General features: G+C 42.9%; 1 protein-coding gene across 2 annotated transcripts in view; it reads right to left on the bottom strand.

The window, feature by feature from the left end:
- Positions 1-10,970, bottom strand: part of ppargc1a (peroxisome proliferator-activated receptor gamma, coactivator 1 alpha) — a 615,590-nt gene extending 604,620 nt beyond the window's left edge. Inside the window, exon 1 of one of the 2 annotated variants that reach the window (XM_080189518.1) lies at positions 10,748-10,970. In XM_080189518.1, the coding sequence (XP_080045644.1) occupies positions 10,748-10,834 (87 nt within the window). In that variant the 5' untranslated portion in view covers positions 10,835-10,970. The remainder of the gene's footprint in view (positions 1-10,747) is intronic. The other variant, XM_080189492.1, reaches the window with a different exon arrangement.
- Positions 10,971-17,241: the final 6,271 nt, after the last annotated feature.

The following is a 17,241-nucleotide window of genomic DNA, read 5'->3' as shown; positions in this document are numbered from 1 at the left end:
TCGGCAAGGTGTTCCCTCAGACAAAAAGTTTGAGTGGAATTGCAGGATGTTGCAGAGTCAATTTAAACAATACTGATTTCTCCTCTCACTACCTATCCATAAAACAGAAAAGGTGGTTTGATTTTCTTCCCCTATTATAAGTGGTGGCATGTTACCCAACCCCTGGGATTTTGATATAATCCAATTTTTATTTATAACCCCACAGCAAACTCAAGATAGGAATACCTCAGAAGTTAAATACTCTCAAATGTGGGAGGAGTTCAATGTTGCTGCTTTGCATATGGTTCAAGGGATAGAGAAAAGATTTACAGTGCAGAGACCTGAGAACAGAAACATTGTGTCATGTGAGTAGAATCCCAAAGCAAAGTCCAATGGAGGTATTCCTTCACAGGGGTTGACAGGCTGAAAACTGATGCAGTATAATTCACTTTTCAAGTGGTGTTGACTTCATAGTATGAGATAGACAAAGGGAGATGAATCCGTTTTATAGGCGAGGGTACAGAAGTTCCAGCCAAAACAGTGCAGATGCAACCAGGAGTCCGACCTGGGGTAAGCCCCTTCTCTAAGAGGCTGCTTTTAGAATCATAAACAGCAGACTGAGATTTTCCAGTACAGCAAAACAATATTACAGCAGCTGTGCTGTCCACTTCCCCAATGCAAATGTGAATGAATAGTATCAATGTTATATCAGATTTAAAATAGACCAGGATTATACCACATCATTTAAATCTTACTATGAGTATCTGGTTTAGGTGTTTTTGCACACAATTATTCTAATAATTAACATAATGAAATATTTTAAGAGTCTATTATGAGAAAGCATTGATTATTCATTTCCAAAGTTAGATGATATAACAAGAAAATATTGATATATTCAGGTGAAAATACCATGCAATCTTTCTATAAATATACAATCAGTTTTGCCCAGATGTTTCCTACCAGTTGATACTGAATACCTGGGCCAATGCTGAACATAAACAAAGATTTTTTTCACTCAGCAGCACTAGTCAACCATCAATGCAAAAACACGGAAAGTAATTCATTGCTGCCATTGATGTCAATTAGAACACATATACCATTACTTTAAGTATGGTGCTTTATGAAAATCAATGGCAAGATAATTTCAAGAGCAAGTTGATTACAATAAAAATGAAGGGTGTGATGGGAACAGCAACATGAAGACAAGATAATAGTACAGGTAACAGCAGAAAGATGGCAGAAATATTAAATAATTATTTCACTTTTAGATTTGGCTAAGATTTGTGTGAACTCTTCTCATGAATTTCCTTTCAAAAGCCAATAAAAGGAATTCAACATCCAAATATATGGCTAGAAGTTAGCATCACCCAATTCCAACACACTTGGGATGACCCTAAATAGGACATTGACCTCCAGGAACCACACACCACACAGGAACATCAAGCTCAAAGGATTGACAGGCTGGGTCTCCTGAAGAGTAATGTAATAGAGGTAATTAAAATTGGCCCAGATTTTCCAGTCAGCTGCGTTGCCACTGCATGTGAGCTTTTCTACACCCCATTTTCTGTCTGGTGTTCTGATGCTAGGTGTAGCAGAAACAAATCAGCACAGCCTTTCCATAACAAGTCCAGCAAGTGTCAGAGAGTCAAAGGATCATGCTCCCTTTTTGTTAGCATTAGCTGCTATATTCAGGCAAGTTCCATATTAGGAAGCGAGTACGTTAGCACATGGACGAGTGCATTATTGTTTGGATGAGTGGACAGCCAGGGTGGTGGGATGAGAGTCAGATCAGGAGCAGAGGGGTGGGTTTGGCTGTGGTGGTCAGTTCAATTACATTGGTGAATCATGAAGTTAAAGCAGATATTAACAAGCATAACACCCCCAGGTAAGTCCCAAGTATCTGATCTAATATTTTGATCCTGAGCTCAGTGTCCAAGATATTAATGGAGGATCCCAGGGAGCAGAAATCAGTCCAACAGAAGTTCAAATTCACCAGGCAATTTCAGAATGTATGCCAGAACTTGCACAGCATCCCTGACATACATCTTCCAACTGATGTCCCATCTCCAAATGATCCAGATAGCAGAATACTTGGACCATTTGTTTCCTGCTGTGACCTAGTCACCAAGAAATCCAATAGGCAATTCGGAAGAAACAGGCATTAGTCAGGTCCAGTCAGACTTGAATGAGAGGGAGAAGTTTTGTGCAGGTAGAAATTCCTGTGGAAGGGATGGTCAGAGGGTGTGGCGGCCCCTCTGGAGTCAGGGGCATTCCATGGAGATTGGGTCTCTACAATAGTTACCCAGAAGGTTGTAATTTTAACTTTTTCTAGGTAATTATGGAACCCAGTCAGAATCATCTGAAGTTTGGTGTTTAAAATCATATTTTCAGCTGGTTCTCAGAGCAAGGCAATTGCCCAGAGGAAGCCTGCATTTCTAGGCAATTGCCATGCAAACCTTCTACATGAAACTCCAAGAGCATTTCCCCAGTACATCGTTGATGTATCACGCCAATCTGACACACTGGGGGCTTAGATGTTGTGGCCCATTGTCAAAGCCTTTGCAGTACCTATTGCCTTTGGCTATTTTTGATATCATGTGGACTGAATCAAGTTGGCTGAAAACTGGCATCTGGGATGCTGGGATGTCTGCAGTAGACCAAAATGGATCATCTATTCAGAACTTTTGGTTGAAGATTGTTGCAAAGACTTCAGCTTTATCCTTTTGCACTGATGCACCGAGCTGATCATCATTGAGGATGGTGTTATTTGTGGACCCTTTTCTTCCAAACTTTAACTGTCCACCACTTGATTTGATTTGTTATTGTCACATGTATTAGCATAGTAAAAAGTACTGTTTCTTGCACGCTGTACAGATGAAGCATACCATACATAGAGAAGGAAAGGAGAGGGTGCAGAATGTAGTGTTATAGTCATAGCTAGGGTGTAGAGAAAGATCAACTTAACGCGAGGTACATCCATTCAAAAGTCTGATGGCAGCAGGAAAGAAGTTGTTCTTGAGTCGGTTGGCATGTGTCCTCAAACATTTGTATCTTTTTCCCATCAAGAGAGATAAAATGCTGGCTGTTTGTCCGAGGCAACGGGAAATGTAAATAGTGTCAATGGGTGGGAGGCTAGTTTGAGTGATGGACTCGGCTTTGTTCACAACCCTTTGTAGTTTCTTGCAGTCTTGAACAGGGCAGGAGCCATACCAAGCTGTGTTACAACCAGAAAGAATACTGTCTATGGTGCCTCTGTAAAAGAGGAGTCGTAAGGGACATGCCATATTTCCTTAACCTTCTGAGAAAGTAGAGGCATTGGTGGGTTTTCTTAACTATACTGTTGGCATGAGGGACCAGGACAGGGTGTTGGTGATCCGGATATCTAAAAATTTTAAGCTCTCGCCCATTTCTACTTTATCACCATTGATGTAGACAGACACTTCGTGAAGTCTGTCTATCTCCTTTGTTTTGTTCACATGGAGGGAGAGATTATTCACAACTGGATGTGATAGGACTGCAGAGTTTAGATCTGATCTATTGGCAGTGGAATCACCTAGCTCTGTTTATCATTTGCTGCTTACATAGAACATGGAACACTACAGCACAAACAGGCCCTTCGGCCCACAAGTTGAGCCAATCATATCCCTACCTACCAGGCCTATCTATAACCCTCAATCCCATTAAGTTCCATGTACTCATCCAGAAGTCTCTTAAAGACCCCAGCGAGTTTGCTCTACCACCACTGACGGCAGCCGATTCCACTCACCTCACCACCCCGAGTGAAAAACTTACCCCTGACGTCTCCTCTGTACCTGCTCCCCAGCACCTGTGTCCTCTTGTAGCGAGCATTTCAGCCCTGGGAAATAGCCTCCGAGAATCCACCCTATCTATACCTCTCAACGTCTTATAAACCTCTATCAGGTCATCTCTCATCCTTCGTCTCTCCAGGGAGAAAAGACCTAGCTCCCTCAACCTATCCTCATAAGGCATGCCACCCAATCCAGGCAACATCCTTGTAAATCTCCTCTGCACCCTCTCAATAGCTTCCGCATCCTTCTTGTAGTGAGGCAACCAGAACTGCGCACAGTACTCCAAGTGGGGTCTGACAAGGGTCTTATAAAGTTGCAGCATTATCTCCCAATTCCTAAACTCAATCCCTTGGTTAATGAAGGCTAGCAGACCATACGCCTTCTTGACCACATCCTCCACCTGTAAGGCCAATTTAAGAGTCCTATTTACCCGGACTCCAAGGTCCTTCTGCTCCTCTAAGAGCCCTAGCCTTGATGTTGTACTCCTTCATCCCATTGGACCTGCCAAAATGGACCACTACACATTTATCCGCGTTGAAGTCCACCTGCCACTTCTCTGCCCAGCCTTGCATCCTATCTATGTCTCACTGCAACTTCTGACATCCCTCCAGACTATCCACAACACCACCAACCTTCGTGTCATCAGCAAACTTACCAAAAAAAGCAAGGTATTACATATGGAGCTCACACATTAACTCAAAGCCAGGGATATAGGAGTATTATGATGGTTGGGACACAAGTAGTCTTATATTGTAGCTTCACCAGGTTGACATGTCATTTTCAGATATGACTGGTACTATCCTGACATGGCCTCCTGCACTCTTCATTGAACAGCATTGATCATATAATCCCTACAAAAGGCCCATCGAGTCTGCACCAACAATAATCCCATCTAGGCCATATTCCCATAATCGCACATATTTACCCTGCTTCTCACTCAAATCACCTTATCCCGAGACATTAAGGGGCAATTTAACATGGCCAACCTGCACATTTTTGTACTGTGGACTGAGGAAACTGGAGCACTCAGAAGAAACCCACGCAGACATGGGGAGAATGTGCAAACTCCACACAGGCAGTGACCCAAGCCAGGTCCCTGGAGCTGAGAGTTAGCAGTACTAACCATAGTGATGTCCATGATCCCTTGACTTGGTGGTAGTGGTAGAGTTGGGGACATGAGGTTAACAGTGCAGGAATGACCCTGTAACTTTTATAGAAGTGCTGTGCAAAAGAATTGTGAAATTGTAGATTTAGTAGGAGTACTCAGGAAAAGCAAGATAGTACATATGGAACTTAACACATTAACTCAAAGCCAGGGATATAGGAGCATTGTGATTCAGGTGAAACAATCTCCAAAACCAATTCTCCATCTCTGCCATTCCATGGGATGGGTAAGCTGGGGATATAGGAAAATTGTGAATTGGGTAAAATCATCTGCAAAAACAATTCTCCATTTCTGCCATTCCACTGGATGGATAAAAAGTCCTGGGAACAGTACAACTACTAATTGGAAAAATGTGGGAACATGAAAAGTACTTGCGATTAAACTTACAAGAATTACCTTTTGGAAATTTTTGAATAATTAATTCTGAATATAAAGTATAAAACAAGTTTGCTCTTGGACAAGTGCGCTCTGATGTTTGGTCCACATTAAGGGTTTATACCACCAATTGAACATAGAAGTATATTTTATTCCTGCCTACCCAATATAACGAAATGCCAGCTGATTCATTTTAGGAGGTGGAGTAAAGAGATGATTATTTTCCTTGAAAGATAAGGTAGGGGTCCAAAGAGATCTGGGAATATACATACATAAAAACTGTTGAAAATATCAAACACCAAAGTGAGAATACAAAAGTACTGGGTGTTATTTTTATATGAAAAAATACAAAAGCAGAGAAGTAATGTTTGTATCATTTGCAAACTTAGCCACAATGCCCTCAATCCTTCATCAAAATCATTGATGTATAAAGTGGAAAGTTATGGACCCAACACTGACCCCTGCAGAACTCCACTTGTTACCAACTGCCATCCTAAAAAGGACCCTTTTATCCCCATACGCTGCCTTCTGCTAGTCAGCCAATCTTCTATCCATGCTAGTATCTTGCCTCTAATACCATGGCTCTTACTCAGCAGCAACCTGTGCAGCACCTTCTCAAAATCCAAGTAGATGATATCCACTGGTTCTCCTTTGTCAAACTTGCTCATTACCTTCTCAAAAGAATTCTAACAAACCTGTCAGGAATTACCCCCTCTTGACAAAGCCATGCTGACTTTGTCCTATTCTATCATGCACTTACAAGTACTCCAAAATCTCATCCTTATAATGGACTCTAAAATCTTACCAACAACCAAGGTCAGGCCAACTGGCCTGTAATTTCCCATATTTTGCCTCCCTCCATTCTTAAACAAGGGTGTTACATTAGTGATTTTCCAGAGCTCTTGGACCCTCTTTGACTCTAGTGATTCCTGAAAGATCACCACTCATGCCTCCACAATCTCTTCAGCCATTTCCTTCAGAGCTCTGGGGTGTAGTCCATCTGGTCCAGGTGATTTATCCACCTTCACTCACACCTTCTCCTTAGTAATCACCACACTCACCTCTGCCCCCTGACTCTTGAACATTTGGTATAATAAGCCCTTATATATTCCAATTCCCATCACTCATGAGTTTATGTTATTACATGTGGTTAGGGAATAGAAGTGGGGTAGATCATGGGTACAAACTCATTAACCCCACAGGGGCAAGATTGGATCAGGAAGCAGAAATTAAAGTAACACACTGGGTCAGTTCCCTCATGCATTCTTGCCTTTGGACAATCTTGCTGGAGACAAGCTCAACACAGCAGCAGTATCAATTAAAAAAGGAACAAAACACAGGCAAATCCCCAATGCCTGGAGGCACCTCCCAATGGCAGAGCAAGGGACCAATGATGCTTTAATTCTCTCAAATAGAACACCCACCTCCATCACTGAACTGCTGGGATGAGAAGGTTACAAGCACAAGCCATCTTGTTGGAGGGATGGATTGACAGCTGTGATCATTATTTTTTTACATTTTCTGAAGGCTTCAAAAAGCATCTCCATTCTGAGGCACCCTTGCGTTCTCCTGCTGGAGCAACTGGCTGCCCAAAGCTTCAAGTCAATTTATTGTAACTCTCATCATGGGATTTCAACCACCATCCTTCCACTGTCTGGAGAAAGCAGAGGCAGCCACATTATCTGGCCACCTCGCACAGGATTGTGACACTGTGCAGTCAGATGACACCAGTAGAGTTAGAACCCAGATATAATCCTGATAGCTGAAAATGTTCCAAGTTGGGAAGTTTCTACCATATAACACCCCTGGGAATGCTCAACCATTCAGCATCTTGAAGAGGGTGGCAGGAAATTGAAAAAGGAAACACTGCTATCTCAGAAGATTGCTACCAGAACTTGCTAGACTCTATAGCATTTAAGGAGTCAATCTAAACATTATATTTTCTGACGTCACAACATCTCAAGGCAATCATTTACATTATCTACTTATTTTCACTTTCACTCAGATCTCTCTAGCTGCACATCACCTCCAGCTGTGAAACTGGGCTTGCAACCAGCAATAAGTCTGTGCCAATGCTGATTTGTAACTAGACATTAGGAAATGCACAAAAGGATTTGAATTACCTCTCATTTTAAAATTTCTGCCCCTCTGTGATGAAATGATGACCTCCAGTCAATACAATCTCAGGGAATTATTGTTATTTATCATGTCCTACAACTTTATGGCAAATAATGTCACCTGCCTCCAATTATTTTACTGATTTGAAAAACTGACAGTACAAACTGATAATTAGAAGCTGTGGACAAGAAATATTTTTTAAATAATAATTGTGAGGGAAATTACAAAAAAAGCTGTGATTTTCTGTTTCTTTACAATGGTTTGGAGGTCATGAGTTAACCTTTAAAATGGCAAGAATGCCATTTTAATAAACATCACAAGGTGCTTAGAAAGTTAGAGTAAGGGAATTGTATAAGAAAAAATCCCATTTAAAATTATTTTAACATGCAAAAACATCATGGCCTCCCTTTAAATGTAACCAAGTGTTATCTGGGAATTAAATGTAAATATGGATTATGATCCAAATGATATAATACAGCTCTAACATCACTTGGCATAAATAGAAAGAAAGGAACTTAGTGTCTTTCACAACATCAGAACGTCCCACAATACTTCACAGCTGATTAAATACTATTGAAGTGGGCTCAATGTAGTAAACGTAGGAACGTAGAAATTGGTGTAGACCATATAAGGCAATGCAGTAGAAAATCTGTGCACATCTAGGCCCCACAAAAACAATGTAATAAATGAACAATTAACCTGTTAGAGGTGAAGGAGAAATATTGATAAGGATAATCAGAACTCTCCTGCGAAGAGTGTCTCACGATTTGTATGCCCACCTGAAAGGGCAGATGGGAACTCAGTTTAATCAATCATTCATAAGACTACATTGGCAAGAGAACAATACTTGGTCAGACATGTCAACCAAGATTTTTGTGCTCAAATTCTGCATTGGCTTAAACCCCATGATCAGAATGCAAAAAAAAGCTAACCATTGAGCCAAGGCTCTCACCTAATGAATGAAAAATGTATGCAAAACACTTCTGTTATATCATTTAACAGATCTTTGCATGCACAGAAAATACTAAATATAACAGTCAAATTGACATGTCCTATGACTGACCTCACTGTTGCTTTCAAAAGAAATCAACAAATAGCTCTCAACTTCACTACAGCCTTGCAAAGAATAAGCTTGCTTGGCGAGAATAACTCTTGTACATGTGAGACATCTGCCTGTCAGAGAAAGTAATGTAGAACCTGTACAAGCATTTTGGAAAATACCAAGAATACACAGGTCCCCTTTCTCAGAGCCAGATTTACTCACACCCAAGTGTGAGTACTTGGGTAGGAGTATGGCAATCTAAAAAGTGACGGGCCTTATGTGTGTGTATTGGATGATATTCTTCTTAGAAAGTCTGTAAATTCTATTGACATACTTTTAGAAAATTAAAAAATGTTACAATTTAAAGAAATGTTTTACAGGGAGAACAGGCAAATGGTGCAATCTACACATCTGTGTGTATCCTTTAAGTGTCTCATTTTCTGGATATTATTTTTAGTTAAAATTTATTGAACCATCTAACCTAAACGACCTTAAACAGACGACACTAATAACATAATGATCGTCCAATATTTTACCAGTTCTGCTTTACTAGTTTATGTCAGTCTATAAGTTTTTATTATTAATTAGATTGTTTTACCATTAACTATGCTAAGGTTGTAAGATATTCAGTGTCTGGCCTTCCGAAATATTGTTCCCAATGTCAGTCCACATATCTTCCCTTTTGCAATAGTAAAACGGTGCAAGCCTCTTCCTCAAAGTCTCGAAGCTTTGATGTGCTTGGGGCTGATGACCCTCACCCTAATCGTATACCCGCCATCTCCTCTCAATTACACTAAAATGTTATCTTCATTCTTTATCGGCAAAGTTCTTTCAATCCCACTTGACATTTTACCGTCTATACGGTTTTCTCTCCCTCAATTCCTGCGCACACCAAACATTTAAACAATACTATTTCAATCCAACCGAGGCAACTTTTGATCATTATCTAGAAACGTGAAAATGATTAGATAGCTAAGCCCTTCAGGCTAAGTTGTTAACCTTGGTTGCTGAGTTTATCAAAGCTCGACTGACCGTGTGTGAGAAACCAATCTCTTAATTACTAGACGCTGCGGAAGAGATCCAGAATTAATGACATCCCTACGGTTTCAGATAAACTGTTGTGTGCACAAAATACTTCAAAAGTCATGAAGCGGTTGTTTAAAACTAGCCCCGTCCGCCGTGTCAAAGTGCTGATCCTGGATGGAAAATCACCAGATTTATCCCTACATTAGATCCCTCGCGGTGTCATTGGGATGATAATCTTCCACAGGGACACAAACTTCCTCGTTACATGATTCTGTGGTTCGCCCGAGCGTGGCCAAGTAACGTGCTTGGTGGGAACTTTGCATAATCGTTTCAACCTTTAGTTAAACCTCAAAGATGAAGAATATTTATTTACTCGTATTTTTTAAAAACGTACAGACAGCAAGACTGACAAAGTACAGTAATTTGATGTATTAGCTCTGCTGGGGTGTAATTTCTTGGTCACGTTGAGCAGATACAGCAAATGCTACACGGAGCCAATACAAGGCTGAGTCGAATGGCATTTGCTCCTGGCGCCTCCCGCCTCTTGTGTTTACTGTATTAATGTATTATTAACTCGCGTTGTTGCTCGATCGGGCTCTGATCAGTAACATTACACTGGCAACGGGAAGTTTGGTCTCCAGTCTCCTAGAGACGGTGGCTCTGGACTCCCTCGCCTTTTCCATTAGATCAGCAGCACTTTTATCACGCGGGGTGTCTGCTTGGATTACCCGGTAAACTATAAATCCAGCCACTTCTTGGGGGGAGATAAAGCACATTGACATGGCCAGATACTTGAAAATGAAATTACTCCAAATGGAACTCGACTCGCCGCTGACAAAATAAAACTGTCACCTGCCAACCTCCCGCGCTGCACTTTCACACAGTTCTTGGTTACATAGTTACAGTAACACACACACTGCCCCAGGAACATCCTGCACCGGGACACATTGTCAGCACAGTCGGGGGGGAAAATTGTCTGTATGATGCCGATTGATTGCACAGATCGTTGAACGTTTGCACAGACAAGTTTCGCTGCCCCCAATCACAACAGATGCCGGCGAACTGGATACCCTTTTCTTAAAAAAAAAGTAATGTTGAAATTTTCTTCGTTTTCGGTTCCTGGGAATGAACAAACAGTACAGCTGGCAGTGTTTTTAATTCATTTTAAACAAGCCTCTCCTCCCCCCCCCCCCATCCGACAAATCGCCTGTTTGATTGATGTGGTTACCTTACCTGCTGAGTGAACGGGTTCTCCTTGATGTAGCTGAAGACAAACGAGGAGAAGGGGAGGTCTTCATTTAGTCCACAGCCCGCCATCATCAGTAGGGGATGGATGGATGGATGGATGGAGGTGGGATGATGGATGGGGCTGAGCGGCGGGCGGGCGCGAGCGCCGGCAGTTGGGAGGGTGGCCGAGCCGCAGTCACGTGAGCGAGCGCGTGCTCCTGGGTCGGGATTCCAGATTCCAGCCCGCGCACCGCTGCCGCCGCCTCCTCCTCCTCCTCAGCACCGCCTGGAACCACCTGTAGCGGTGTCTCCTCCAGCAGCAGTGGTTCGAGCTGCTCAGTCTGCGAACAGCTTCAGCTTCTCAATCTGTCACGTGCGCTCACCGCCTCCCTTTACTCCCCCCTTGCTGCTGCTGGCGCGAGCACAGGTCCCAGGGAGAGGAAAAGTCACAGGCAGAGGGCTGGAGGGAGAGGCTGCTTGCTGCGGTGCTGGAGCAGGGAAACCAAATGCAGTCAAGTCCGGCTCACAAGGGGAGTAAAAGAGCTTTCCAACGGTGCTCAGAAACGCCACAGGAGTTAACGTCGGCAAATTGCAATACAGTCCGAGAGACTTTCTCTCCCGTAATTTCTACTCCTGGGAAATAAGGCAAAAGTATCACGTGCGCCGTCCCAGCTTCCTGACAAGTCCAGCAGAGGGGGCTGGGAATGACAGGTAGACTGTCACCTTACTCCTGTCAGATATTCCGAGTGGTAATGCAAAGGGGGAGGGAGAGAGAGGAACAGTACCGATTTGATTTCTTGATTTATTTTTTTTGTCCAGCCTTCGTCTTGGTCACCTATCCAAACCGCGCAATGAAGTCAAATGAGTGGTTTTTATGGGGTTAACCCAGCTGTTCAGTGCAGTCAGCACCTGAAATTTCACTTGTCCTTTTAACTTTCACTTTCCGTCCCGGGAGACTCCGTCCATCAATCGGCACTTTTCAGCGCTATTACCGGACCAGATTCTACAAGGAATGCAATATGATTAAATTAATCAATTCCCGCCAGGGGCCATGTTTATACCGTGTTTCAAGATGATCACTTAGTCTCTGCGGAACTGTTTTCACAGTCTTCACACGAGTCTAGTCACACCGGTGTGGATACGGAACGGTTGTTAACACGCAGAGCTGGCTGAACAATCGGTGCTTTGACACCAGTTACTGCAACATTTCCTGAGGAAGATCAACCCCTTTTAATCGGAGTCCAATTTCCACCGGCACCAAAGATGTTATACACTGTGGACCCTGAATTCGCACTGAACTTCAGCTACGAAAAGCTGCACACTTTTAACCACGGTCACTGGCTTTTTTTTTCCTCCCACACCCCCTTGATGTGGAATGTCTCTGTTTCGCCACTCTAACTCGAGATCTTGGGCTGGTGTTTTCCTTAATTATCAGAGACCAGTTAGTTAATAGCACAGGAGCTCCCAGTCGGTTGCAGAGCAGTGAATATCACAATCCCACTTTGCTCACCTAATTCGCAGAAAAGATAGTTATTCCGACCAGTCTTCAGATCAGAATCAGAGATAGTAATGTATGTACGTAAAGAACCTCGCAGCCCTTTCCACGGCCGACAACCTTATTTCCAAGGGAGAAAATCAGCTCGACAGATAGTCTGAACAGAGTAGACAAGACTATAGAAACGTTCGTTACGTCTAGCTCTAATTTAACAGCCACCACGATATTTCCTTCTGACTGCCCAGGTTAATATAAAAAGCGTGTTTCCAGGTCATGTGAGGATGATGAGCTGGAGTGTCTATGCAGGTGCTGAATACGTAATGGAAAACGTCTGGAACCTTGGAGAGTTCTGTTGCTATCGACCTATACTCCACAACAATATAGTACAGCCTACTACTGCACGCAGAGATTCAGTCGCGATCTTACTCAGAAAATTTTCATTACTGCAGCAAATAAAAAGCCAACACTTAAAAAAAAAACAGAACGCTTGAGACGGCCGTCAGCCCACTCTAGAGAACCCAGCAAAAAACGATCAGCAGTGTAATTGGGCAAGCTGGCTCATTTTTAAGAGGAAGTAAAGTTTAGGTTCACTTACTCGTGCAAGGAATAAACACGCCGTGCACCAGAATTCTCTCCCAAATATAACACAGCGTATCGTGAGAAAAGACAGGATTGCTATTACTGAGTTAGCTGCAGACAGTATTGCTTTGCTACCGCTGAAAAGCAAAGTGTCACAGCAGCAGTAGAAATCCGCGCACCAATTTAGCAACACTTGCATAAGCATTATGCTACGTACGCGCTCAGGGACAAAAATATATCACTAAAACCATATAGAAAACAAATTTGCGTCTTAAGTTTACTCAACCGTTTTAACGTTACTTGCGTTGTGTGTCAAATGTGAATTTAGTGTGTATGTTTGGCTTCAGTTCAATAGATGGGAATAGCTGTTGACACCATTTGGAAGCCCGGCGCGTGACTGGAAAATCATCAACTTTTACCAAATTTAATAGCGCACAATCGAGTATGTTGATCACATGAAAACCATTCCACAAATGGTTTATATTTTGTGCAGAAAGAGGCCTGCAGGTTGGGTCCGGAGCTGCGATACTTGTCTATTTGGCACTTCCTTTTGATATTAATTGGATACGCTGTAGGGACTCGTTGCCATATGACTGATACTGCTTTCTCCCCGTCCTACAGCATTAACCATGCAAGTTTGACTGCACTAAACCGGTTTCAAAGTGAAATCTGGATCTCCGGCATATACCAATCTTTTTGATTCCGCAAACCGAGGATCGAAAAAGACACAGACTTCTTCCGTTTGGATTACAGAATTTGCTCGATTTCACAAAGTAAAACAGAAATCCAAAAACTACAGTTTATAACGTAATTTTCACATGATAGGATACAGTCACATAGCAACACCCCTACTTTTAACAGGTTGATATGTTTTGCAAAACTCGCGTTGTTTTCTCTTGTTATATATTCTACCATTATGTTCTGGAAAATTCCGGCATAGCGGTTTCTGAGTCTCATTTGAATTCTTCATCAGCAATGGAAAATGCACGGGGGAATTTCTGAATCCTCGGCAGCGTGCCTTGATGCATATGGGGGGGGGGGGGGGGAATAGTGATGGAGTCTGGTGAACACACACCTCACAATAATTTAATATAACCTCGTTATACAACCTCTTTATAAAAAAAGAATAAGTTAAACAGCACATACCCATTGAAATTTACATTTGCATTTCACGCGGGAGTGCTGTCCTAACACAACTGGGCCGTGGAAGGCGCAATGGGGAATATGGCTGAAGTACGTATTAGAGAGAGCGAGAGAGATTTTAGCAAGCCTTTAGTTTCACTACTTAAAACTGTAAGATTCATAATTTGGGTTAAAGTAAAATCGCATTTTTTAAAACAAGGACGACTTGTCTACCACGTAATCTTATATACCTCTATCAAATCTGTCCTCAATTTCCTTTGCTCCAAGGCAAATAATCCCAGTTTCTCCAACCTAAATTTCTGGCTCAACTCCACCATCCCTGGAACCATTCTGGTCAATGTTTTTTTGCAACCTCTCAAGGAGCCAGGAAGTGTGGTGACTTTAACTGGCTGCAATGCTCCAGTTGGAGCTTAAGCATGTTTTTTTATAAAGACTCAGTTTTCTTTATAAAGGCTTAACATTTATGCTTTTGTGCTCAGTCCCTCTATGAAGCTCAAGATCCCATATGATCTGACAACTACATTCTCAATACATTGTCACCTTCAAAGATGCCTATACACTTCTAGGCCTTTCTGTTCCTGCATACCCTTTAGAATTGTGGCAAAAAGTCTTATATTGCTTTTTATTCTTTCATGGGATGTGGGTATCATCAGCAAGGCATTTGTTGCCCATTCTTAATTGCCCTTACTAACTATTTCAGAGGGCACTTAAGAATCAACCACATTGCTGCAGATATGGAGTCACATAAACCATAAGACATAGAAGCAGAATTAGACCTCTCAGCCCATCGAGTCTTCTCCACCATTCAATCATGGCTGATGTTGTTCTCATCTCCCTTCTCCTGTCTTTTCCCCATAACCCTTGATCCCCTAATTAATCAAGAACCTATATATCTCTATCTTAAAGACACTCAGTGACCTGGCCACCACATCCTTCTGTGGCAAAGAGTTCCACAGATTCACCACTCTGGCTGAAGAAATTCCTCATCTCTGTTTTAAAGGATCATCTCTTTAGTCTGAGGTTGTCCCCTCTGGTTCTAGTTTTTCCTAAGAGTGGAAACACCCTCTCCACATCCACTCTATCCTGGCCTCACAGTGTCTTCTAAGTTTCAATAAGATCCCCTCATCCTTCTAGATTCCAATGAATTCAGACCCAGAGCTCTCAACTGTTCCTCATACAACAAGTTCTTCATTCCAAGGATCATTCTTGTGAACCTCCTCTGGACCCTTTCCAAGGCCAGCACATCCTTCCTTAGATATGGAGTCCAAAATTGTTCACAATACTCCAAATGAGGTCTGACCAAAACTTTATATCGCCTCAGAAGTACATCCCTGCTCTCGTATTCTGCCCTCTCACCGTGAATGCTAACATTGCATTTGCCTTCCTAACTGCTGAATAACCTGCATGTTACTCTTAAGAGAATCTTGAACAATGACTCCCACAAGGATGTTACTGGGACTTGAGAAACCGAGTTACAGAGAAAGGCTGAATAGGTTAGGACTTTATTCCCTGGAGCATAGAAGAACGAGGGGAGATTTGATAGAGGCGTATAAAATTATGATGGATATAGATAGAGTGAATGGAAGCAGGCTTTTTCCACTGAGGCTAGGGGAAAAAAAAACTAGAGGACATGTGTTAAGGGTGAAGGGGAAAAAGTTTAAAGGGAATATTAGGGGGTGGTGGGAGGGTGGGATGAGCAGATGAAGTGGTAAATGCAGGCTCACTTTTAACATTTAAGAAAAACTTGGACAGGTACATGGATGAGAGGGGTATGGAGGGATATGGTCCAGGTGCAGGTCAGTGGGACGAGGCAGAAAAATGGTTCGGCACAGCCAAGAAGGGCCAAAAGGCCTGTTTCTGTGCTGTAATGTTCTATGGTCAATTCCCTTTGTGTTTCTGATTTTCTAAGCATTTTCCCATTTAGAAAATAGTCTATGCCTTCATTCCTCCTTCCAAAGTGCAAAACCTCTCAGTCTTTCGCATTGTATTCCATCTGCCATTTCTTTGCCCACTCTCCTAACCTGTCCAAGTCTTTCTGCAGCCCCCTCAATGCAATCTGTCTCTCTATATATCTTTGTCTCCTCTGCAAATGTAGCAACAGTGTCTTTAGTTCCTTCCTTTAAATCGTTAATGTATATTGTGAAAAGTTGTGGTCTCAGCAATGACTCCTGAAGCACACCACTAGTCACATAAGAACATAAGAAATAGGAGCAGGAGTAGGCCATCTAGCCCTTCGAGCCTGCCCCGCCATTCAATAAGATCATGGCTGAGCTGTCGTGGCTCAGTTCCACATTCCCGCCCTCTCCCCATAACCCTTAATCCCATCGCTTATCAAAAACCCATCAACCCGCATCTTAAAAATATTTAGTGAGGCAGCCTCCACCACCTCAACGGGCAGAGAATTCCAGAGATTCACCACCCTTTGAGTGAAGAAGTTCCTCCTCAATTCCATTCTAAACCGCCCCCCCTTTATCTTGAGGCTGTGCCCCCTAGTCCTACTGTCCTTTCTGAGCGGGAGGAGTCTCTCCACCTCTATCCTATCCATCCCATTCATCATCTTATATGTCTCAATGAGATCTCCCCTCATTCTTCTAAACTCTAACGAGTACAAGCCTAGTTTATGCAGCCTCTCCTCATAGCTCAACCCCCTCAACTCCAGTATCAGCCTAGTAAACCTCCTCTGCACTCCCTCCAAGGCCAAAATATCCTTGCATAAGTGCGGCGACCAAAACTGCACACAGTACTCCAGCTGCAGCCTCACCAATGCCCTATACAGCCGCAGCAAGACCTCCCTACTTTTATATTCAATCCCCCTCGCTATGAAGGCCAGCATCCCATTCGCCTTCCTGACCACCTGCTGCACCTGCAGGCTGGGTTTTTGCGACTCATGCACAAGGACCCCGAGGTCCCTCTGCACCATCGCCTGCTGCAGTTTTTCGCCACGTAAGTAATAGTCCTTCCTACCATTATTTCTACCAAAGTGGACCACCTCGCACTTGCCAACATTAAATTCCATTTGCCAGTTCCTGGCCCATTCGCCCAGCCTATCTAGATCCTTCTGCAGACTCTCCACACCCTCCGCACAATTTGCCGTTCCACCAATCTTGGTGTCATCAGCAAATTTCGACACCATACACTCGGTTCCCTCCTCCAGATCATCTATATAAATGGTAAATAGCTGAGGCCCCAGCACCGACCCCTGGGGCACTCCACTAGTCACCAACCACCAATCCGAATAGCACCCATTAACCCCCACTCTCTGCCTCCTATTTGACAACCAATC

Source organism: Carcharhinus amblyrhynchos, chromosome 1, assembly GCF_965287045.1.
Source record: "Carcharhinus amblyrhynchos chromosome 1, sCarAmb.v2.hapA, whole genome shotgun sequence".
Classification (NCBI taxonomy): domain Eukaryota; kingdom Metazoa; phylum Chordata; class Chondrichthyes; order Carcharhiniformes; family Carcharhinidae; genus Carcharhinus; species Carcharhinus amblyrhynchos.
The sequence above is the reverse complement of the archived record's forward strand: the minus strand, read 5'-3'. Positions and strand labels throughout refer to the sequence as shown.